The sequence below is a fragment of the Olea europaea genome, unplaced genomic scaffold, assembly GCF_002742605.1.
Source record: "Olea europaea var. sylvestris unplaced genomic scaffold, O_europaea_v1 scaffold1967, whole genome shotgun sequence".
Classification (NCBI taxonomy): Eukaryota; Viridiplantae; Streptophyta; class Magnoliopsida; order Lamiales; family Oleaceae; genus Olea; species Olea europaea.
In genome coordinates, this window is record NW_019237521.1 from 1420 (window position 1) to 26289 (window position 24870).

The 24870-nt window shown below is 33.8% G+C and overlaps 3 protein-coding genes across 7 annotated transcripts; 1 reads left to right on the top strand and 2 right to left on the bottom strand.

Moving 5' to 3' along the window:
* Positions 1–914: 914 nt before the first annotated feature.
* LOC111379297 (G2/mitotic-specific cyclin-2-like) lies at positions 915–3364 on the bottom strand. 3 transcript variants are annotated; one of them, XM_023002657.1, is made up of 10 exons: positions 3188–3363; positions 2983–3115; positions 2725–2770; positions 2501–2635; positions 2298–2423; positions 2009–2098; positions 1827–1935; positions 1615–1748; positions 1356–1534; positions 915–1270 (listed from the first exon to the last, which is right to left on the bottom strand). In XM_023002657.1, the coding sequence occupies exons 1-10, from the start codon at positions 3240–3242 to the stop codon at positions 1126–1128; spliced, it is 1152 nt and encodes a 383-aa protein (XP_022858425.1). In that variant the 5' UTR covers positions 3243–3363; the 3' UTR covers positions 915–1125. The 3 variants fall into 3 exon arrangements, with proteins under 3 accessions (XP_022858425.1, XP_022858424.1, XP_022858423.1); XM_023002656.1 differs by having other exon boundaries at positions 1615–1935; positions 2983–3109; positions 3188–3364; XM_023002655.1 differs by having other exon boundaries at positions 1615–1935.
* Positions 3365–6348: 2984 nt separating this feature from the next.
* On the top strand, positions 6349–12391 carry LOC111379295 (ubiquitin domain-containing protein DSK2a-like). 2 transcript variants are annotated; one of them, XM_023002651.1, is made up of 8 exons: positions 6349–6795; positions 7258–8028; positions 9217–9431; positions 9552–9665; positions 10284–10342; positions 10501–10529; positions 11649–11741; positions 11847–12391. In XM_023002651.1, exons 1-8 carry the CDS (start codon positions 6552–6554, stop codon positions 11993–11995), a joined length of 1674 nt encoding a protein of 557 aa, XP_022858419.1. In that variant the 5' UTR covers positions 6349–6551; the 3' UTR covers positions 11996–12391. The 2 variants fall into 2 exon arrangements, with proteins under 2 accessions (XP_022858419.1, XP_022858420.1); XM_023002652.1 differs by having other exon boundaries at positions 11652–11741.
* Positions 12392–12931: 540 nt separating this feature from the next.
* On the bottom strand, positions 12932–18800 carry LOC111379296 (probable serine/threonine-protein kinase PIX13). 2 transcript variants are annotated; one of them, XM_023002654.1, is made up of 5 exons: positions 18138–18800; positions 15684–15852; positions 15466–15596; positions 14672–14777; positions 12932–13623 (listed from the first exon to the last, which is right to left on the bottom strand). In XM_023002654.1, exons 1-5 carry the CDS (start codon positions 18651–18653, stop codon positions 13370–13372), a joined length of 1176 nt encoding a protein of 391 aa, XP_022858422.1. In that variant the 5' UTR covers positions 18654–18800; the 3' UTR covers positions 12932–13369. The 2 variants fall into 2 exon arrangements, with proteins under 2 accessions (XP_022858422.1, XP_022858421.1); XM_023002653.1 differs by having other exon boundaries at positions 12932–13686; positions 18138–18796.
* Positions 18801–24870: the final 6070 nt, after the last annotated feature.

A 24870-nucleotide genomic window follows, 5' to 3' on the forward strand; every position in this document is an offset into this window, starting at 1 on the left:
TAAACACATTGCACCTCTACCTACCTTGATTGATGCTTTTGAAACTTTGAAAATTTAGATTGAAAATTTTAATGAAACTTGGACGTTGAAAGAAATGCACTCCTTGAATGTTTGAAAACCGTTGATAATTGATACTTGAAAACACTTCTTAAACTTCTAGGAAAAATAGTTTTCCTCCCTCTCTTTTTCTCTCTTGGAAACTCTTTCTTTAGTATGTAAAAACTCTTGCTTTTAATGTGAGAAAAAATGAGTGAAATGAGGTCTCTATTTATAGATAAATATTCCATAAATTAAAGCAAATGAAGGGTCAAATTTCATTTAAGAGAGAAAACATGGGTGACATTTAAGTTTGAGGTTAAATGCTTCAATTCTGTGAGGTTTTTATTGTCAAAAACGTGGGTGGCCCTTTGTGAAAATAATTGATGAAAATAAATATTTAAATTCTAGAGAAAAACGAGAATTTTCATTTCAGGCAGTTTCGGTCAACCAGTTGTAGTCCGGTTGACACTGCGCAGCTTTCAGTATTTCTATCATAACTTTTTCTCCCGATATCCAATTGAGGTAATTTAAAGTGCGTTGGAAAGCTAACTCAAAGAGTTTACAACTTTTATTTAGATATCATTTTCCAAATCGAATATTTCGTATGTCGAAAATGGGTCTCAAATGAGATTAAAAATCTGAAGTATACTTTATTTATCCAATATTTATGTCTTGTGCCACTAAGGTGTCTAGAATTATTTGGGGTTCTACATAATGATATTCATAGTAAGGATTATAGATAATCGTTCTACATGGCATACTTTAACTCATTTATTGCCTCATACACCGAATAGCAAACTGTCACATGTATATAATGTAGGGTAACTACCGATAGTTCTCACTGTGATTAGTATTACTCTAAAAAATATAATAGATTATGGAAAACTTGTTTAATTTTATTAGCCATCGAATGAAAGTAAAGTACAATTAAAAATGTCGTAATCTATGTTTTAAAGGCCATGGCTTTTGCACAGTAAAAGCCACGATATGCTTTAATTCCTTAAATTTGAATCACTAATTTCGAATCAAGAATCAGCACAATTACTGTACAAGTAACTGTACATCCTCCCTCCCTCCCTCTGCTTATTATGGAACACTTTGTACAAGAAAATGTGCCGGTTCACATTTTGCTGAATATCCTAACTTCGAAGTGTTGTATTTTCTGTAAACCCCGGTAAGTTTCCCGGTTGCTGCCTTCTGGTGGAACCCGACGATCAATCTTGAACATTCCCTGGTTTTATTAAAAACAGTTAGCCTGAAAAATCTTTCCAGTTTAATCAGTATATATGCATTTCGACACGGTAAGAATGACTCACATTAGTTCATCTTCTGAATAGCTTGTATGCCATTCGCATGTCTTACACCATTGTCCAACGCCAAAAAGCGTACATTGAGCTGTATAGATTGCAGCAGCAGCCAAAAACGAAGGCGAATATTTGAGCATTTCATACTCCACCAAGCAAAGCTCAATCAAGTAGAAAGAGAGTAGCTCAAGCTGACAGAAATACGAACACATTAATGACATTTTTGGTACACAGTACTATGTGATGATACATTAGGACTCGTACAACCGACCTTCTTATCGGACTGAGAAGCCTTGAGAAATCTTCTAATAAAAACGTGTGCAGTCGGAAGAGACATTGTAAACTGCAATGTGTGGAGCATCAACCATTCCATTTGAAGGACTTCTTTTCTTGTGTAAGCTTTGTCTGAAATAAATATCAAATCATCGACGATTGGAACTAAAACTTCCTCATATTTTGAAGCCAAGAGCATAGCAACCAAACCAACAAGCTGCAGCTTCTTTCTCTCTACAGTTTGCTTTGCTAAAAATCTGTCTATCAGGGTTACAGTTAGAAACAATGTCTCGTCCCTAAGGTCGAATTTGTGGTGTACCTGTTGATAATGACTCGATTTTAGTCCAGCTAAACACAACAAATTATAAAGAACACTGTCTATTGCATAATACCTCAATAAGCCAGTCAATTAGAATAGCCCTCATCCTCTCATTTATGTCAAATTGTTGTGCCATATAGCCCGGCGAGACGCAGCTACAATCCTGCAGAATGAATAACTTTTCATCGTTAAAACGAGGATGAAAATTCGAATTGAAAATTCGAATTTAGTCCAATTAAAGATCAAATTTTGAAAATGGATAAAATTTATGTTCTTGTTAATGTTTAGTTCAATATAACCTTACCTAAAACTAAAAATTAATATGTGATTTTGAATCTAAATGCATTCATATGAGTTCTTACCTCCATTTTCCTGTAGTAGGCATATAGATCTTCAACATAGTCAACAACTGCGAAGGGATTTTTTGCATCACAACTGTCAATATCCATAATGGTCTCTTCAAATATGTCCTTCATTTCAACTTCCTCCTACACATTGTATTATCAATTTCATCGCCGTTATATTCGAATAAGCCTATCGAAAAAAAGCAGAAACCAATATATACCATTTGATCTTCTTTGGTAATTTCAGTTTCTGTTTGTTCCAAAGACATGGACACAGATTGATCCTCTACATCTGATAGAGGGATATCCTCCCATATCGTGAATTCCTCGACCGATGTCTTTGGTTTCTTCGTGTCCTGTTGAAAATCGACCGAACAATACCAATTAACTCTTCCACCTTGTAGATAATAATACATTTATTTTTCTTGGAAAAGAGAACAGGTACCTCCGGACAGGTTCTCCGGGAGAGTGCCATTTGTGAGGCATTTTTCCTTTATAGATCAAGAAATGGACATTAGCAAAAGTTGAAGACAAGAATTTAAAAGCAAGAACTTTTTAAAGAAAATGAAAAGTTAAGGGCCATCAGTTCGTATCATAAATCCAATTGCTCTGAGTTTCAAATGGTTATTATTCATCAAATTCTTACTAAACAAGATTCGAAAATATACACTAAAAATGTTTAAATGGGAGAGATGAGACTTACTCTGATAAAACTCTCTTGTTAACAACACAAGGAAATGGATTAGCTCCCACTAAATTCTGATTCAGCACACTTAAAGCTTTTCTATAAGGTATCGACTCCATTCTGAATTTTCTTGCACCCATCATTTCTGCCTCTACAACCAACCATACCATATTAGAAATTGCATTTTGAACTCAGAAACCACAAAGACAAAACTAATAGTTACCTTGTGCATTTGTGGGTTTAATCTGAGCAGAAGTGTTCTGGTTAGATAAAACCATTTTCAATTTGTTTTTAATAGAAGAACAAATCAGAAGCACCGATTGAGTAAATTTCGGGGGGGTGGGGGTGGGAACTCCTCAAGAGAACCCTGTAATGCAAATGAGCATCTACAGAAGTGGGTATTTTTCTAGTGAAAGCTAGAGTATTTGTTGATTTGTTTTTGTATATATTTGAAATACAACGGCTAGTATAAACATGGCAATTGTAATCACTTTTACAACGGTCACACGAAGTATCTTGTACCCATGTGATTTCGCTTTCAAACTACTATTAATTAAAGTTATTATAGTTGGCATTTGTACTTTTTTTGGGCTCACACTAGCGCTCTAGCCTACATCGGCTTTACTCATTTCTACCAACCCTTCTCATCGGGTTGCAAATGGAAAGATGTGAAGGTCTTCGGAAAGATATGTTCCCAAGTGTCAAAAATATATTGCGATAATAATTGAAAGGATTAAAAATTTGAGACAATAAATTAAGCCCTTGTTTCCATTTTGGGGAAAAGAATGTATTTTGAATAGTAGATTGATAGAAAGTGTGTGATTAAAAATTAATAAAAAGTTTTATATTTGTGTGATATTATTTTATTAAAATATATGTGATTAAAAATGAGTTTTGAAAAATGAATTTTTAGGAGAATGTGGTTCAAACAAGGGCTAAACTCGACCTTTCGTGGTGTAGACATGGCCAAACTGTTCAATTTGAGTTGAAATCACAAGATTGCTAGACTATTTGACCCAATTTTCTCTTTGGCACGTTCAATCATAGCTAGATAAAAAAAGAAAAGAAAAAAAGAAGAAGATATAATGTCTCAATTTTTCTAAAAAATGTATCGATATCTTCTTATTTATTACAATGTGATATGTTTAGATCAACATATATTGCTAGGGCAATCATTGGAAGTTTAAAACAAAACTCTAGATACGATCCATACTGGTATGGACAGGCTCAAATTGTTCAATTTGAGTTGGTATCACAAAATTGTAAAGAATGATATACTCTCGTACTAGTTACCATTGAATAGAAGAGACGCTCAATGAATTCGCAACTTACTATTAATACAAGTAGTGGAGCTGTGGAGGATTATATATGAATTGATGTTCTTACACCTATTGGATATTATAAATTAACATTGAAAGCATTTAATTTATTAAATATATATTCTTGAAAAATTAGGTTCTATAAGCACAATAAAATCATGTAGTGTAATGTAGTAGTAGTAGTAGAAGCAGCAGCAGCAACAACAACAACAACAATAATAATACAAATAGCTTATAATTTTTTATTATGAAGTGAGCTAAAAACAACGATACAAGGTTAAGATTACGAAGATTTAGCTCATGATTTAGATAAAATAGATTTTTAGTAAATTTTGATAAAAGTTGATGAAATGCGTAGTTGAAAATTAATAAAAAAGTTGTCGATCTCATTGAATGATGGTTTTAAATGAATTTGAGAAAAAACGAGTTTTAAGAAATGGAAACAATTAAACTAGTTTTAAGAAATGGAAACAAGTACAGACTTAATAAATCCATGCAGGATGAACTAAATCGCCTTAGAAAAAATCAAGAGTAGGATTATTATGGCAAAATAGTGACAAGGTGAGATTAGACCTCTCCTAATGCATGTATATGTGCGATTGAGACTACTTCCCTGAAAAGGAAAGGTCGTGCTAAAATAATCATTGAGATTACTTCCTTGAAAGGAAAGGCCGTGCTAAAATAATCATTGCAATTGTAATGGAAGCAATCAAGATTACATGCATTGCTAGGATACTAATTAATCAAGGATTTCGATAAAGACAATAGTAGCTCAGCGGTGACAACAATGTCCACGATTAACCAAACACATCCCTCCCATGCCAACCAGTAAGAACAAAAAGCGCCCCTCGGGGCATAGCCCATTGGTGCAAATGGTAGGAGTGAGGTTCTCTCACGCTTTGTTGGCAGTCGCAGTGTGGAGGGTTCGATTTCTGAGATATGGAATTAAACTCCTTGTAGGCGCAGTGTACATGCAGCTCGTGTTTTCTGGCCTGTTGAAGCACATCCCTCGATTTACCTCCTTCACAAAGCTCTAGAGACGGGACGATGGAGGCCCTTAAGGTTGGGGCTTATCTTTTTTAGTAAGAACAAAAAGCAAGTACTGAGTGTGATACAAATTAACGTGAAGTCAAATAAGATTGAGGTACAAGGGCGGCTTTCTTTTGAAGGTTATTGTGGATGTAAAATAATTTATCACTGTAAACTAAATTGAAATTGAGTAGGATAATTTTAATTAAAATTTGATAAATATAACTACCAAAATATAATTTTCTGGACTTGTTATGAAAAAATAAATTTATTACTCCAACAATTAAGCTAATGTCAGTTGGCGGACAGCTACGAATTCTACCATAGCCAAATGCTCAAATTCTTTAGCCTTGATAACTCACCTACTTGATAGTCCTACTTAGCTCGAGCTCGACTTTATAATACAAATTTTTCTTTTCATATCAAGTTGTAATTGCTCACTTCTTTTTATTACTAGGGATAATAATGGGACGGATCGAAGTAGTCCCCGCCTTGTTTACTATTCCAATTATATATATTTTATTCTATTTTTTAGAATAATTAGAGAATGTAGTCACTGTGCTCATGTATAAAAAGGTTAGATCAAAGTATTTTTAAATAAATTATGAATATATATTTCTAAACAACTATATGGAGAGGATGGGACGCTTAAGACGCGAGTCAAATTGTCATCCTATTGTGATGTCACCAACACATTAGGTGGACTTTGAACAAAGGATAATAGATTACAAGGTCAATGATTCTTGGCTAATATTTATTGAGTTATTCTGCACGCATAGACATTTAAGTGTACAGAATATTCACATTAGATTTTTTGGCAATAAAATATTCATATAGGACCCATTCATTTTGTGAGATTTGTACACATTCTGTACACTTGAAATTTTTGATATTTATTTGTTAGAAAAAATTTGGGTGTACAGATTATATTTTTATAGGTTGTGTACAGAATAGAGACAAATGTGTGGATCGTATATTATATAAAAAATGTGTATGAGCTCCACAACTATTAGTATTCAGTCTGTATTCTGACAAAAATTATTCTGTACCTGTGGAGGGTTGTGTTTTGTTATTTCATTTTAAAACTTGCTTCCTATATTCATTTCTCTTTTATAGTATAGCCACCCCGAGAGGAAAATCGAACGGCGACAAGTTAGGGTTTGGGATTTCTCCGTCAGTCCATCAATATTTACTTTTATTGTGGTGTTTTTTTATATTGAATTTCTCAATTGGAGTCGAATGGGTGGCGGCGATGCCAACGATGGAGGCGATTCAAATGAAAATGCCGGCAGCAAAGGAGGAGAAGTCGTGGTGAACGTTCGATGCTCCAACGGCTCGGAGTTCTCGGTGCACGTCAATTTGGACTCCACAGTCGAGTCCTTCAAGTCAATTCTCGCTCAGAACTGCGAAATTCCACCGCAGCAGCAGCGTCTCATCTACAAAGGTCGCATATTGAAGGATGATCAAACGCTTCAGAGATATGGTATGTAACAATTGCGCAATCTATTACAGTTGTTTTTGAGCAATTTAATAGGATTCTTTATTTTCAGGGGGTAATTTTTGGACCTGAACATGTTGGAAGTATTGATAGGTTGTTTTTTTGGAAGAGATTAGGTTATTACGGGGTTATCTGATGATATTGAAAAACGAATAATAAAGTGAAAGTATTGATCGAGAGATGTTATATGTGCAATGCAATCTTGTTAGCAAATAAGGGTGTCAGAGAGTAGTTGGTAGACTTGAGATATGAGGAATAGAAATTACTAGTGCTCTGCTTGTAGCTAGAATAAGATTTGTGGTTTTTCTACCTTAGGTTGCCTTTTATCATCTATTTCTGTTTTTTTTCTTTTATATGCACGTGTGATTAAAAGTCAGACCAATTTTAAAAATTTACGCTAGCTGTTGAAAGTACATACGATTAAGTCATTTTATTGGTTTTGTACAGGTCTGGAGGCTGAGCACACTGTCCACTTGGTCCGTGGTTTTGCAACAAATGCCTCTACCAACAGTGCTGGTGCAACTAATGCTGGAAATCCACATGCTAATCCCGCTGTGACAGCAGATGCTGGCTCCAATGAAGGTGGAGCATTTGGAGGGTCTGGTTTTGGAGCTTCATTGTTTCCCAGGCTCGACTTGAATGGATTGGGAAGTGGGGCTGGATTATTTGGAGCCGGACTTCCAGATATGGAACATGTGCAGGCACAGTTGACTCAAAACCCCAACATGATGAGAGATATCTTGAATATGCCTCTTGTTCAGAATATAATGAATAATCCTGAAATCATCCGCAACTTAATCATGAACAATCCTCAGATGCGTGAGATCATGGATCGCAACCCGGAGCTTGCTCATGTCCTTAATGATCCTGCAACTCTTCGTCAGACAATGGAGGCTGCACGAAACCCTGAACTCATGCGTGAGATGATGCGAAATACAGACAGGGCAATGAGCAATATAGAATCTTCTCCAGAGGGTTTTAACATGCTCAGGCGCTTGTATGAGAATGTGCAAGAACCATTCCTTAATGCTACAACTTTGGAAGGTGGCACTAGAACTGATTTGGGGTCAAACCCATTTGCTGCTCTTTTGGGAGCTCAAGGTGGGGGGGTGGCCAGAGAACAGGTAACTAATACTAGTACCACTGGTTCTGAAACTTTGACCGATTCTCCTGCTCCAAATACGAACCCGCTTCCCAATCCCTGGGCATCTACTGGCAGTAAGCTTTTATTTTGCTCTAACCGTTTCTTATTTTGGTTGTTTAGCTAGTAATTAACAGTTCCCTGTTGCCTTTCCAGTGTTAGAAAATCAAAGTTGGACCCCTTTTTAATAAAATGTTCATTCTGTTTGTCTTTTATTTCTGTTCCGGTGTCCATGTTTTGTATCTGGTTGCACTAAATCTTAGAGTTTACATTGATGGTAGAGTTGTTCTTCTCTGCAAGATCCTATATCCATTAGAGATTTCAACTACTGTGCTCTCAAAATTGTCATAAAATATTATTTTTCTTCTATTTCTCCTGACATGGTTTTGCTGTCTGTTTCCTCCATTTTTCCTGTATTTATTTATTTTTTTTTTTGTTGAAAATTATCAGTATCCTCTAAAATTCACCTGTGGTAACGTTCATAGTTGGACCATTTCAGACTAAATATACATCTTAGATAGGAAAGGGTTTAAGAATTGTGAAAGCCTTGGTATGTCGATTTAATGGACACTCTAGACCTCTTAAGAGGCTGTTAAAATATTGCCATATTTTATGCTATTATTTATTGACTGCATTCAGGCACAAACTATTGAAGCCGACAAAGTTGTCCATGTACCAATAGAAGATTCGGCATCTGCCGCAGCTCGTGCTTCTTTATGTGGAACTCTAGGTTGAGGAGTTACTTGGAATGCTGCCAAGATATCAATATCTTTGGTTTGGTATTTTGGGGAAATAAAGTAATAGATGTATATCTTAGCTTTTCAAGGAAGGGTAAAACTGACATTATATATAATATATTTAAATATAAAATAAAAAAAATCCTGCCCTCATCACAATTCAAAATTTCTTGACCCGCTATTGGCCAAACCACCTGGGCACTAGGCCCAATGTGAATTGGATCACTTAGCCATGCTTCATAATTGGAAAAATGAGCACCTTGGAAATACATACCGCTGAGCCAAAGGAAGATGAGCCTCGGTATGTAGGTTTATTGGATACGCTAGACTTCTTAAGAGGCTTATAAAATATTGCCATATAGGACTTTTTGCTATTAGTTATTGCACTATATTCAGGCACGAACTATTGAAACCGATTAGAGACAGTAATTTGTCTGCTAATATTGCTTGCTTTGTTATTTACGGTTGTTTGATGAGTGTAATTAGTGCATCGTTACTGATTGGCATTCTTGAACTGAAATTTTGCAGCTGAAGGTGTGCAAACGAACTCAACTGCCCAGTCAAATCCTAGTGGGGATGTGAGGACTCCGCCTCTTGGTGTCTCTGGTGGACTTGGTTTCCCAGATTTTTCGCAATTGCTAGGTTCTATGCCAGATCCCAATTCCCTGAGTCAGTTGATGCAAAATCCCGCCATATCCCAGATGATGCAGAGTCTTTTATCCAATCCTCAGTACATTAATCAGGTATCCACTGACTTTCTTTTGACTAAAAGATCATTTTTATTCTTTTTCTTTCCTTATACTTTTCTTTTTCTACATCCCTTTAAAATTTCTGTCCTTACTCTCCCCCAATTTGGTCTATAGATTATTGGATTCAATCCAGAGCTTCAGAACATGTTCAATTCCAATCCTCAGTTTAGGGATATGATGCAAAATCCTGAATTTATTCGTCAATTATTTTCTCCTGGGATGATGCAGGTAAACAACTCCCCAACACACTTCCTGTACATGGGACATCCTTTCTTGGTCAATTTGGTAAATATGAAAATCACAAGGATATTTTTCCTGAAAAATTTAGAGGATTGTTAAGTGTTTATTTTCCAGAGAAAAGAAGCTGGCACAAAAGATAAGGGGCTGAGGCTGGGATTTTTTTATTTTTTATTTTTGGGGTGGGGGTGGGATTTATCAGATGCTGTTATAAAATGGCGTCTCTACCCAATATTGAAGTGCTGAATATCACTGTAAAATTATTTTTTACCTCTGTGGTGCAGGACCAAGAAATCTTCGTAGAATTTGGTCATTATAAATTTATAACTACCTTTTAAAGATAGAAATAAATTCTATCCTTCACTTCAGCATACACGCTCCTCAATCAATAAATGGTATATGGACATAAAAAGCTTACATTGGGTCTGCTTATTTGGTTTTATTTTCCATTTTGTATTATGTCCTTTGTTCTTTAATTTTAATATTTTTGGGGGCTGTGTGTGTAAAAAGGGACATTCCAAGATCTATGTTAATTATATTTATTTCCTTTATCATCACTTTCCCCATTTTCACTAATCCAGTGAATTCTATTGCCTTTTCTTGTCTTAGCGACTCCTGACTTTTCAGCAAGCTCTTTTGTCTCAACTTGGTCGCCAGCAGACATCTCGGTGAGTTTTTTCTTCCATGTCCAAGTAGTTGGCCATAGTATTTGATATTTGTGGAACAACGCATAATATAAATCTTAGTACTGTAATCACATATTCACATCCGGTTGTTCACATCCTGTTTATATTATTTAGCTGACTTAATTGCTCTGTATTTTCAGAGAACCAGGTCAAAATGATGGTGGAACAGGTACATTTTTTTAACATTCTGGAACTTCTCTCTCGCTTTCTTCTTTTAATAGGAAGAATCCTCCCAATAATTTTTTCTTTTTCTAATTTCCCACTTTATTCAGATTTTTTTTTGGCACATTTATGGTTCATCGCATTTGTTTCTAATCTTGTATCTGGACTCATTTTTACATTATTAATTATTCAGAACACGATCTTCAAATTCTGTTGCTTGGAGATAACAGTACCTGAAAAATAGTTTTCTGGAAAAGTAGAATATATTATATGATTTCAACAGAAGGAATAACAATATTGTGCAATTGGTTTCTTTGAGTTCAAGGTGACTGTTTTGATTATTCATTGGATAATACCTGGCCAGGTATCAATATCTGTGATGAACAGACACTGTATCGTCCTTTGCACTTTAGCCCCCTTGTCTTTTAGTTTTAAGGGCATATGAAATGAATAACTGAAAAATGGGTGTAGAGTTAGAATGAGATCTGCCACATAAAATTCTTTTACTACCATGTTTTGAAAGTCATAATGTTGAAAAATACTTCTTACAATTAAATTGTTGGCAAACGTACTGCATGAAAATTAGAAAATTTATAGGAATTCATCTTTTGGAACTGGCTGTCTGGAACTGCTCCCAAATTATTACTAACCTATCATAGAATTTTGTAATGTATGTTTTCCTACAAATATATATCATAAAAATAAATATAAATTATTGAATTGAAGTTGAGAAGTACCTATCACATCAATTTTCCAGTATTATTTCCTGTTGAATCTCCGGCAAAACAACCACTAGTTAACCTGCTTGGCCCTTCACTAGGAAGGTGAATGGCAAACCATAAGTTGTTGCTGAAGTCAGATGTTTCTGAAGTGGCATGGTCTATGGGAACACATAGATGAACTAAGTCTGTCTATGAAGTGTTTTATAATAAATGGCTGTCATGTTGAAGTTTTTTGCTGAAATATAATTATATACACAAATTTCTCGTAATTTCTTAGTTCTCCGTACATTCCAAAAATCCCTAGATGCTACTTCATGCATATAAATTTGAAAGAATAGTTGGATAATTTTCCTTGTAATTTTTCTTTGTTTTCTCCCGTATTGTCTGTCTGTTCTGAATAATAGCAGGAGCACCTGGCAATTTAAGCTTGGATATATTGATGAACATGTTTGGTGGACTTGGAACTGGTGGCTTGACTGCTTCCAACAGATCTAATGGTTACTGCTCTCTCCTTCCTCCCTCAATCCGTGTGCATGTGTATGTGTGCGCTCGGGCTTCTATCTAATGTGTCATTTCGTATGTTTCATCATGTTTTATTGCAGTGCCCCCTGAAGAACTATACGCCACTCAACTATCTCAGTTACAGGAAATGGGTTTCATTGATACTCAAGAAAACATCAGGGCACTAATTGCCTCTGCTGGCAATGTTCATGCTGCGGTGGAACGACTGTTGGGAAATCCTGGTCAATAGAAGTTGGATGTTGATATTGTTTTGTTTATATCACTACATGTTCTCCGTTGGGATTGCATCTGGCACATGTGGATATTAGGCAAATAAATATTTTTGAAGGGAATAAAAACGACTCTGATTGTTGAAACACCCTATCTTCCTCCCCTTATTTCCTTCATGGGAAAGAGAGCAAAAAAATCTCCAAGTGCCATATTCATACAAAAGTTGGATTGTAGATTGTATATCTGGAAGTGGGTTCAACTATGAATAGACGAGTCTTGTTTCTGCAATAGGTGAGAAATTGAGATGAAATTGGAGTTGATTTTTGTGTTGTTTCAGTTATTCTATCTTGCTTTCCCTCAATGACCTAACATTGACTCGTGAATCAAAACGTCTGTTAAGCTACTTTTGATTTTACGAGTTTGTTTTAAGTTGAAGAAGTCGAGTTGGTTGTCAAAATGTGAAATGGCTGACTCGACTCATTTAGATCAATTTGACACCCTGGTTGATTTTCATTCATAGTATCGACCACTGGGCGATTTGGATAACATAGAGTTCATCCATTATTACTAAAAAATACAGGGAACTGTTTTTGTCATTTGGATTATAAGTTGAAATTATCAAAATCAGTTGCAAATATGGATTTCAAGTTAAGGCATTTTGACATGTGGCACAGAAAGGATTGACAAAATCCCATTAACAAGTTAAGGCAGTTCGAAAAGTGAGGACACTGAAGTTGTCCTTCATCGTGTCTCTCTCCATTAACAAATCATTTTGAATATCATTAAACTTGGTGTTGAGATTTTAAACAAATGTCGTTTGTCGTGGATTTAGCCTATACTTCCTCTGAACCAATAATCCAGCTTAAGTATAAAATCTCAAATCTTATAATAAAAATGAACATGAAATAGAACAATTTAATAATCATTAATTAATGTGTATAACTCAACAACGATAAATCAAGTACACTTCTTCTAACATAAATGAAGGGTAGAGGACACCCATGAAGAGGATTAAAGGGGACTGGACATTATTAAAGAAGTTAAAATGAACAATAAAATGCGTGTACCTTAGCACTAATTCTATTTTATTTTTTTGCTAAGAACATTATGAAAAGACGACTGTGCCATCGAATATAAGATTGATGGATAAAACTGCAGGTATAATAGCTTTCCAATGGTTCAACCAAACTTATTATATGCATATAGGGTTCGAAGAAAATGAACTACTAAACTCCAAAAAAGCTGCCAATTAGGATCAAATCTTTCCGGACAATATTTGAAAATGCAACCAGAGCAGGTCCGAACATACCAAATAAGCAACTACAAGTAGATTCAAGGTACACGGGAATAGGGAATATTTGATATGTTAAAAACTCGATGCATGGACTTACTTTTAGAAACCAAAGGTTTCGCCTGCAATTTGTTCCAACTCCTCCACAACTTTTTTCATTGAAGGCCGCTTATTGGGTAATGGTTCAAGGCATCTTAAAATGAGCCGAGCGGCCTGTAATGCTGCCTTTGAAGAATATTCACCTTCCATCGATGGATCCATAATGGTCATTAGCTTCCTTTTCCGAGAGAGGTGTTTAGCATAATCAATCAAATTTTGCTCGCCTTTAGGTCTTTCAATATTTAGCACGTGTGAGCCTGTCAACATCTCAAGCAGCACCAAGCCAAAGGCATACACATCACTCTTTACATCGAGAAGACCTGTTTTTCAAAATATAATTAGTTTAACAACCTGGAAGCATGAAGGTAGAAGTCCTTCCCACGAGGAATTCAAACCATAATTTATTAAGTTTTAAGGCTGTTAAGGCCCAGGCCAAGCAGTATGTTATGCAGGTATCTCGTGACTAGTTCATACTCATGTTTTTTATGCTCTTGAAGACCCTTTCAAACAATCTTTCTTTTTTTCTTTCTTTTTTTAAATTTTTTTTAATGTTTTTTTGTCGACACTGCTCTCAACACTGTTGGGGATCCTCAAATTACCTAAATATTGATTTTTGTAGTGTTCATAATGCCAAACTAGAAGCTGTTGAGAATTATAAACACTAATTATATCCCACCAACAGGAATCAATTTAAAGAAAGAAAATAAACAATCATGAACACGCATGATTTTTAGAGGTTGGCATCAATGTAAGATTACGTCCTCTCCCCCACTGCAATAATTCACTATGATGAAAAAAGGTTTACAAAAGAAAATATTAATCCTACCACCTCTAACTTCTCTCTTTATTTGATGATAATACTTGAAGCCAAAGGACTGCTCTATATTTATAAGATATATTAGAGCAAAATAGAATTTTATAAGGACGCCTATTCCTTCATATAATCTTACAATAATACAAATTTTTAATTAGTCCTTAGTTAGGCTTGATAATAATTAGTCTCCACAACTTAAGAGAAGCGCCTCTAATACGTGTACAAAATATTGCATCTTACAACAGAAAATTTTGGACCCCTTTGCACTATGAAAATGGTGTGGCTAAGTCCAAAACCAGTTAGACAAACAAAACTTTAAATTCAACTCAAGTTCACTTGGACAACTATACACTTTAAAGCCGGATTTTTCATCAAATCAAATTCGGCGTACAACAAAAAATCATATCCACTATTGATCAGAACTGAGAAGAATGAAAGCAGTTCTGAGTTAGGAACGCTTTGAAAGGTATAACAATCAAATAGACACTCACCTGTTGCAACATATTCAGGAGCAGCGTATGGGGTTTCTAAGTATGAATTCTCCTCTGAAGGCCATGATCTTGCCAAGAAAAAGTCCATTATTTTCGCATTGTAATTCTGGAATACATGAAAATAGCATTAGAGAGTTAACTATAAGCAAAAAACGGTTATGTAACATTCCACTAATTTTCTTCAACCAGCACAGAGTTCCATTAAAGATAAAAGGAAAATCTTGAAACAACTGGCCAGGATAATCCAAATGAAATGCAAATTATTCAGTAATCTGTGAGCCACATACTCCCATACCCGCAGCCCTCAATCTGGGGAGTTCTATTATCCATACACAACTCTAAATTACTTATATGTCAGCACCATATACTTGAACATGCCGGATCTGCTTCCTGGAATCACTGGCTACAAAAAATTATATCTCTCTCTCTCTCATCTATCTCTAGTTTTGGATGTTGGTTAATGGGTAATGAAGACAAGAATAGATTTCAGTAAACGGAAATCTTACAACTGGAGAGCCCGCAACCAATATAAGATTTATAATCTGGTCTGTCAATTACTTTTGGTCACGTCTTCAATATGAAGCTCAGAGTGGAATTCTTTGTAAGTTCTCTTTCGCAAATGAATATGAGGACAACAACCTATATTATAAGTATCATAAGATTTTGGGACAGAGAACTGTCTTAGCTAAGTTTCCAACTTAAACAACTAAATCATTCATCCAATCAATAATTAATAGTCAAAGAACTGAAAAGAAAAATTTCAGATATTAAGGAATTAATTTACAGAATCATACCCCATCAAGCAGTATGCTGGAAGACTTAAAGTCTCTGTAGACGACTTGGTTATCTGAAGTGTGCAAAAAATCTAGGCCCCGAGCAGCACCTATAGCTATTTTAAGTCGTATGTCCCACGATAAATGGCTTCCTGCACAGACATCCGAACCAAAAATCAACATTAGCAAATCCTGTTTCTCATTACTTGCTTCGCTCAATTTCTGGATCAAGTTCTTACTTCTAAGTTGATAGTTTGCCAGGCTTTCCATAGAACTATATAGATGGTTTGCCAGGCTTCCCCACTGCATAAACTCATATACAAGTAAACGCTCTTTATCTTCCCAACAGTATCCAAGGAGCTTGACGAAGTTGGGATGTGAAAGCCTTCCTAAATAGTTCACTTCTCTCTGCATTTCCAAATTAAGTAAAAATGTCATTAGTATTACTAAAAGCATTTGAAGGCTGTTGATGTTAAGTTATGGAGCCTAATTATTGCTACTTTGCTAGTCCTTGTGAAATTCGGATTTGCCTTATTTTATCTTATAGAGAGCCGTCCTTGGGCTTTTTGATCATTATCATGAAAGAGAGAAAGAGAGGTTAGAAAAGAGTGCGATTTTCTCTTGTAAGCCTTCTTTCATCGTAGTAAATAATTGCAACGACAGAGAGGACGTAATCTCACATTAAGATGAACCTCTACAAATTTTGTGTGTTCTTGAGTGCTCATTTTTTTAGCGATTTGATTGCTCTAGGTAAAATAGAATTAGAGGTCAAACTCTCCAAGTCTGAGGTGGGTGATATGACTTGTTGAGATACTAATTCGAAGCGAAGAGGCTTTAAACACAAGAAGACATCATGTTTTCTTACCTCACCTAGAAGATCCTCCGTACAATATCTTCTATGATAACTGATGTAACATCTCTACAACAAGTGTCTTATGAGTCAATATGCCAGTTTATTTTTTAGAGGTTAGACCTAAGCTATAGGGTGTTTATTGTTGGATGAGGCTCTTCGACTGTTAAGATGAGGCCACAAGTCCTTTCATCCAACAGTAACCATGTCACTCCATCAACTATAGATGCTCAAACTTAGTTCACTTTGAAGGTAATGCAATTTTACAAACTCATAGTATTATTGCTCACTCTTATTTCTTTCTATACACCCCAGTGCTCGTACACTCCTTGTGGCTCACATCTTCCATCCATTCTGTACCAAAATATACATACATAGGTCAACTAACTTGATCGTTGAAGTGCTTGTGGCCGCCTCCCCAACCGCCATAGAAAGTCACATGCTTCAATGATTTATGTAAGTGTGCAGATATTTCATGTGAAAACGTGAGTGGAATTGGGATCTGTTGGCCACGCCACAGGCCAAAAATCAAGGTAACAATAGAATTGAACTAATTTTCATACTATTGGTTAACATGCACCTGTTTGGCCCCCATTATTCTCTCATTATAAAGAGAATTTGATTTTGGAATAATAATTTTTTGAAGAATGTGTAGTTAAAAATGAAAAAAAAAAAAAAAGTTTTGAATTTACGTGTAATACTATTTTATTGAAAAATATGTGGTTGATAAGCAAAGATAGAAAAAATGAATTATAATTTAATGGGGCAAACAAATGCTAAAGTGTTACTAATTTGGGGCAAAGTTTACGTTTTTTTGGCTTGATCCTCTACGGAGTCCCAACATGGGAAAAACCGGATTAACATCAAGCCATAAAATTACTTAACAATAAAATTTGGAGTATATGATAGTAGTTGGAGTATATGATATAGGGTTGTTTTGATATGAACAAACAAAATGACAAGTTTAATCCGTAGGAACGTAATTAAACACAACTATATGAAGGAAGAACTTTATAATATAAAACCACAAAAAAATACGAAATGAAGAAGAAAATGGTAATCCGAGGCAAATGAAATGCCACTAGTTACTTAAGACAATATTGCCCGGCAACTGTGCTTGCAGATTACGACACTTGTCTTTCAAGATACAATGAATACCACTTGTGGTAGAAGCACTTCAAACTACAAGTTCCTCCGAACTATTTGACAGAATTTCCCTCTCTACAAGGAAGAAGTTTGAATGATATATGGAAATGATTTTGCTAGAGATCTAATGCAATGCTTAATGGAAAAGTGATATGGGATGCATTATGACGTCTACAAGGGTCCTATTTATAGGGGATGAGGGGTTGTGGGAGAAGTATTGTGAGCCAAATCTCGCAACCTTATTAATAGAAGTAACACTTTGTTGTAGCTAGCCTATCGCTGGCCTCTCGCTCGAGCGAGAGTGCCAAAATATTTATGGAAAATTTTCGCCGGCCTATAGCTAGCCCGTCGCTCGAAATCAAGCAAGTTTCCAATATTTTCTCCTTTAAATTTGGATTACAATTTCTCATTCATTCAGAATTGGTCTTGAGATTCTAAATATACCAAGACGATCTATTCGATGAGTAGAACAAGTTTGTTTATTTACTTTTGTAATTGAGCATCAGATAAAGTCCGAATATTTGGCCGAAGACACAAATATTACTTTTCCACATTTATACTTAACCAATTTTCTCAATTTTAAACCAATTTCCAACATGTACCCCAGTCATCTACAGAGACCCAACATGGGAAAAACGATTAAAATCAAGCCATTAAATTACTCACAATTCAAGCAAAAATATTTCAATAATATTACCTCCCATTCTCCAAAATTTGGTATGATATTAGGGTTCAATTTAATAATGGCAACCGTCATTCTGGTACCATCTGTAGACGGTGCAAGTGTATCAGAGTCCATCCAACCCATAAATAAAGTTCCAACACGCCCCGACCACAGCATCATTTCAGACTTGAAGTTCTTCGTGGCCCTTTTCAATTCAGTAAAGCGATAAATCTCCAAATTTGGTATTGGCAATCTCTCTCCAGAAACACACGTATCATCGCTTGCTGCAGCAAAAAACTGGCTAAGTCCTGGACTGCTGCTCGTTGCAGATGGAAACAATCTCTCCCGATCCGTTTCATTCACTTTACTGGAGGAAGCTTCAAATTGGAGACTCTGCTCATGAACTGGAAAATCCAGTCCAAAGTTGAAACTAGAGGACACGGAGCTTATGCTTGATTCCCTCGAGGGAGCCAAAGCCAATTGCCGATCCTTTTCTCTCCGAAGCACAGCTACCACAAGCCTTTCCCAGTTGTCATAATTGTTAGACATTTCTTTTAACAAAAAAATACTGGAAAGAACAAAGAAGAGAATCCAAGTTGAATTATTGAAACTTCAATTAAAAATGATATAATTGCAGAACTTGAAATAAAAGAAAACAAATTATAGTGTGCTTTTTAGGACTTCCAATGAGAAAAAGACTTATTGCAAACTTTGAAAGAAGATTTTATGCACGCCATGGAATATATAATGAACTATAAATATAAGTTTTAAAATTTGCGTGTTAATTTAGCAATTTTATCATTTTTCTTTTAGATATTCCTAATTATTGGAAATACGAGTATATTATTGTAAATGGTGAGTTTATTATGGTTTATTAATGAATGACAATTGTACCCCTATGCTTCTAGAAGTTATTACCATTATATCTTTAATTCTTACCTATAAATATATGATTTTGGTTCTTTAATACACACACAAGTCTGTTGACTTTTATTCACTATTATCTTTTTTTCTAATTTATAATATATTATCAGCACGATAGTTTAATTTTTCAAAGTTTAGTGAAGGTAATAATTTATTTAGCATAATTATCTATTACGTGGTCCAAAATCAATTTGGTGACATATAATTTTTTTTTTTTTTTTTATATACACGTTATACTAATTTTGCCTCTTGATTCATGACAATTCAATTTGTACATTTTATTCACAAATTCAATTATTTACAAGTCCAATTTGTGCCGCAATCAATTTGCACCTCTAAATTTGTGTCACAATCATTGCTTTAGCATGTTCAAAGTCTCCGTCACAGTCATACACGTGATTATTTATTATTATTATTATTATTATTATTATTATTATTATTATTATTATTATTATTATTATTTATTTTTTTGGAATTTTCAACAAATTTGTGTGTACCCAGCTTCTTGTCTGCTAACTCAATTCTTTTTAAATATATATATACATGTGAACCAACATTATTTATTTATTTATTTTTTTTTTTTTTATCTTTGCCCAACTTTTGCTTTTTGACCTTTAACTAATGTTTGCATGTATACACATTAATTCATGCTTTAATTCACGTATTATTTGCTTTATACATTTTTTTTTGAGCTGCAAAATACACATTTATGAAGATTATTAAATACTCTTTGCGTCCTTAACTTTATTAAATATTTTTTATGCTCTTTTATAGATTTTAAACTAATAATTTATCATATTGTTACTCCTAAAGTAGCACATTGTTGCTTCCAAAGTAACATGACATTATAATTAATATTCTAAAGGAATATTAATCATAGATCTATTTATTATAAATAATTTATGTTGCTCATGAAATAGCACAATATAATATTCTTGAAGAATATTACTTGTTCCTAAAGAGTATGGATTATATTTTTTTAAAAAGAATATTGACATATTGCTCTTGAAGAAGCAATAGTAAAATCCAATCTGTTTTCGGAGTAGCATATGTTTCGAAAAACATACTATTTTAGATTAATGTTTATCCCTAAAGGAAAATACGTAACTAATATCATATTAATATTGATTGCTTGATTGACTATTCTGTGACGTTTAATCATATTTTCGAAACTAATTGTATATTTTTTTTTGCTTTATTGTCTAGTTAATCAAATGACAAACATTTCAAAACTTGAGTTTACTGCACTTGACATATTTAGCAAAAATTATCTATCGTGGGTACTTGATGCTAATATTAATCTTGTTTCAAAAGGTTTAGGAGAGACCAAAAAAGAAGGAAACAAAGAATTCCTTCATGATCGTGCAAAAACACTTATCTTCCTTCATCATTTTCACGATAGATTGAAAATTGAATATCTCACTGAGAAAGATCCACAGGTTCTTTAGAAAAAATTAACTGAAAGATTTGATCATTAGAGAACTATAGTCCTTTCTGAAACCCGCTATGAGTAGATGCACTTTCGTTTGCAAGACTTTAAAACTGTTAGTGAGTACAATTTTGAACTGTTCAGAATATGTTCAAAATTGACCTTATGTGGAGAAAAAATCACTAATGAAAATATGTTGTAGAAAACTTTTTTCACTTTCACGTTTCGAATGTACTTTTATAGCAACAATATTGTGAGCGTGGTTTCAAAAAGTACTCTGAACTTATATCTTACCTAGTTGTTACTTAACAGAATAATGAATCGCAGATGAAAAATTATGGGTTACGTCCAACTAGTTTTGTACCATTCCTGAAACAAATGGTACTGCATTGTGTGAAGTACATGTAATATCAAGACAAGGTCGTGGATTCGGACATACACGTGGAATAAACCACGGACGAAATAATCAACAACGTTATCAACAATAAGGTAGCAATTTCAAAGGACACAAAGCAAACAAAAGTAACACATCCAAAAAGGTGCATGAAAAAAGTTGCATTAGTTGTGAAATAAAATGATATTGGACACGTACTTGTCGTACGACAAAACATTTTATAGATCTCTACAAAAAATCAATAAAGGAAAAAGTTGAGACAAATTTTGTTGATTATGATGGTCTGATTGATGTGGCTCATTTGGATGTCTCTATTTTTTGCCAATCTAAATGGAAATATTGATAATTTGAATGGGGGTGGTGTGATGAAAGATATAGATTAGCTTATTTCTATGTCTCTAGTATTTTCCTTTATTTTAGAAATTTAGTTTGAAATATCTTTTCACTTTTAACAAATATAAAATAAAATAATAATAATGATAAAATTGAACTTTATTATGTATCATTAATTTTACAGTATTGAATTATGTGTACCATTTTAAATTTAAATTCAAGTTTTTGTGTCAAGACACTTGTTTGATTGATAGTGCAACTACACATACTATTTTTCAAGACAAAAAATATTTTTTAGACTTAACATTAAAAAAAATATATTAATACGATATCAGGTGCATCGAATATCGTTGAAAGTTCCGAAAAAGCTTGTCTTATTTTACTAAATAATACAAAATTATATATTGACAATATACTTTATTCTAGCAGATCTAAAAAAAATAATTGTTCAGTTTTAAAGATATTCGCTGAAATGGATATTATATTGAGACGATATAAGAAAATAATATTGAATATTTTTGCATAACTTTTTTTTTTTTTATATCTGGTTAAAAGTAGATAAAAGAAAAACTCAAGCACTTTCATCTAACATGTATTATACATTTGTAAAATTGGTTGAATAAAATAATATCAAGAATCAAAAGTTTGTTGACCTAAAAAGTTTTATATTTTGACATGATCGACTTGAACATCCAAAAGCTATAATGATGCGTTGAATAATAAATAATTCACATGGACATCCTTTAAAGAATTAAAAGATTATTTTACCTAATGATTATCTATGTGTAATTTGTTCGCAAGGCAAGTTAGTCATTAGACTATAAATGTCAATATTGAATTTTCAACTTTTTTGGAAAAAATCCATTGAGATATATGTGAGCCAATACATCCGTCATGTGGACTATCTCGTTATTTTATGATATTAATTCATTTTTTTTATTAGATGGTCACATGTTTGTCTTTCTTGCCACTAGGAACGTAGTTTTTGCTAGACTAGTTGCACAAATCATAAAATTACGAGCGCAATTTTCCAATTACTCAATCAGGACTATTCGTCTTAACAATGCTAATAAATTTAGATTATAAGCATCCGATGATTATTGTATGTCAATTAAGATTGTTATTAAACATTCAGTTGCATATGTCAACACACAAAATGGTTTAGCGGAGTCGTTATTAAACGTCTACAACTTATTGCTAGACCATTACTTATAAAAATAAAATTTTCAGCTTTTGTTTGTGATTATGCCATATTATATGCAGCATCATCGATTCGTATTAGATCAACTGTCTATTATCAACATTTATCTTTGCAACTGACATTTGGTAATGAATTTGATATTTTTCATCTATGGGTTTTTGGTTGTACTGTCCAAATCCCCATTTCTTCCCCAAAATGTACTAAAATGAGTCCCCAACGAAGATTTGTGATTTATGTGGATTTTGATTCATCATCTATTATTAAGTATCTTGAACCTTTAATATGTGATTTATTTTACTGCACATTTTGCTGATTGTCATTTTGATGAAACTACTTTCCCAACTTTGAGAAGGAAAAAGCTACATCCTGAAAAACAGGTAAAATGTCTTAGAATGAAACACCTCTATCTCATTTTGGTTCCAGCAACAATTAATTTGAGCAAGAGGTTAAAAAAATCATTAATTTGCAAAGAGTTGTAAATCAATTATCTGATATATTTATTAACACAAGAAAAGTGATAAAGTCATACATTCCAACAGAAAATATTTCAGCAAAAATTGATGTCCCCGAAAGACAATCTACTTTAACAAATGAATCTCAAAATTCTAGAAGGTGATCAACCAATTGGCTCAAGAGACTCTGCACCTCGAAAAAGAAAAGTACAGGAGAAAACCAACTAAAATTTTTGAAAGAAGTAACATTAGAAAACTTTGCGCCTCCTCAAAAAAGAAAAGTACAAAAGAAAAACTAACCAAAAATTTCAGAAGAAGTAACGTTAAAGAAAATTGATTAATTAAATATTGAAAATATGGTTCTTGAAGAATTATAAATGTCCGAAAATAATAAGATTTTAGCAAATTATGATAACAAATAATATTGTTATTGACAATGGGTCAAAATCACTATCGAACAAGTCCTGTATTTTATCTCATAAATTATGGTAACGAAATAATGTTGTTATAGATAATATTTTGACCTATAATTTCTCAGTATTTGTAGAGAAACAGGCACATTTTTTGATGTTCTGAGCTCCTTTCTTCTCTTAATAGGAAAAAATCCGCCCATTTTATTTTATTTATTTATTTACTTAGTTTTTGGATTCCAAGTTCCGGCTTTATTCAGAATTTGTTTTGGCAAATTTATGGTTCATCCCATTTGTTTCTAATCTTGTATCTGGACTCATTTTTACATTATTAATTATTCAGAATACGATCTTAAAATTTTGATGGGCTTGGAGATAACAAAATCTGAAAAATAGTTTTCTGGAAAAGTCGAATATATTATATGATTCCAACAGAAAAGGAACAACAGTATTGTGGTTTCTTCGAGATTAAGGTGACTGTTTTGATTATTCATTAATTGATAACACCTAGCTGGGTATCAATATTTGTGATGAACAGACACTATACTGTCCTTTGCACTTTAGCCAACTTGTCCTTTAGTTCTAAGGGCATATGAAATGGAAATAAACCTCTTGCATAGACCCCTTTGCACAAGGTCTGCATAGGGGCTCTCATATGGAGGTGGACCTCATGTGTGGGGTTCACCCCCATGTGTGTGCATCTGTACAGACCCTGTGCAAATGGGTCTGCACAGATAACACAACTCTATGAAATGAATAGCTAAAAATCGGGTCTAGAGTTAGGCTAAGATTTGCCACATAAAGTTCTTTTACTAATATGTTTTGAAAATGTTAAAAAATAGAATTTTGCTGAACTGCCATAAAATGTCTGACCTAAGGGTGACCATCTCTCACATTGTTGTGGGTACCCTGTTAATAAACAAACGTCGACCTCCCCAACATGTATGTTTTGTCAAGGCCTCTGTCATTGTCTCTGTTGCTATAGTAAGCTCCAAATACTTCTTACAATTAAATGGTTGGTAAACGCACTGCATGAAAATAAGGAAATTTATAGGAATTCATCTTTTGAACTGGCTGTTTGAGACTGCTCCCAAATTATTACTAACTTATCTAGAATTATGTAATGTATGTTTTCCTACAAATATATTTTGATGAATATTAAAATGGGGCATAGATCATAAAAATAAATAAAGTTATTGAATTGAAGTTGAAATGTATATATCACATCAATTTTCTAGTATTATTTCCTGTTGAATCTCCTGTTGGAATAATTAATAATTCCATATGTGGGCTTCACATTCGATTGCAAAATTTTACGGGTTAGATATATGGCTCATAATGATATTTGTGTTTGGGCCAAATTTATTAAGTGATCAATTGAGTTTTTTACACCTTACGGGTTGTAATTAATTTTATGTGGTAGTTTAAAGTATGTGGGCCGGAAATAAACCCTAATTAGAATTCTAATCGTAATGGGACGACTCAAATTATTTCCTATATATAAAGGTTAGGTCCCTTCTTCTCTCCATATGTTTCATTAGCTTGCCCCATTGATAGCTAATACTTTTGTGAGGAGTAAGGAGGGAAAGATTTTGGCTGCTATTACAACTATAATTCATATCA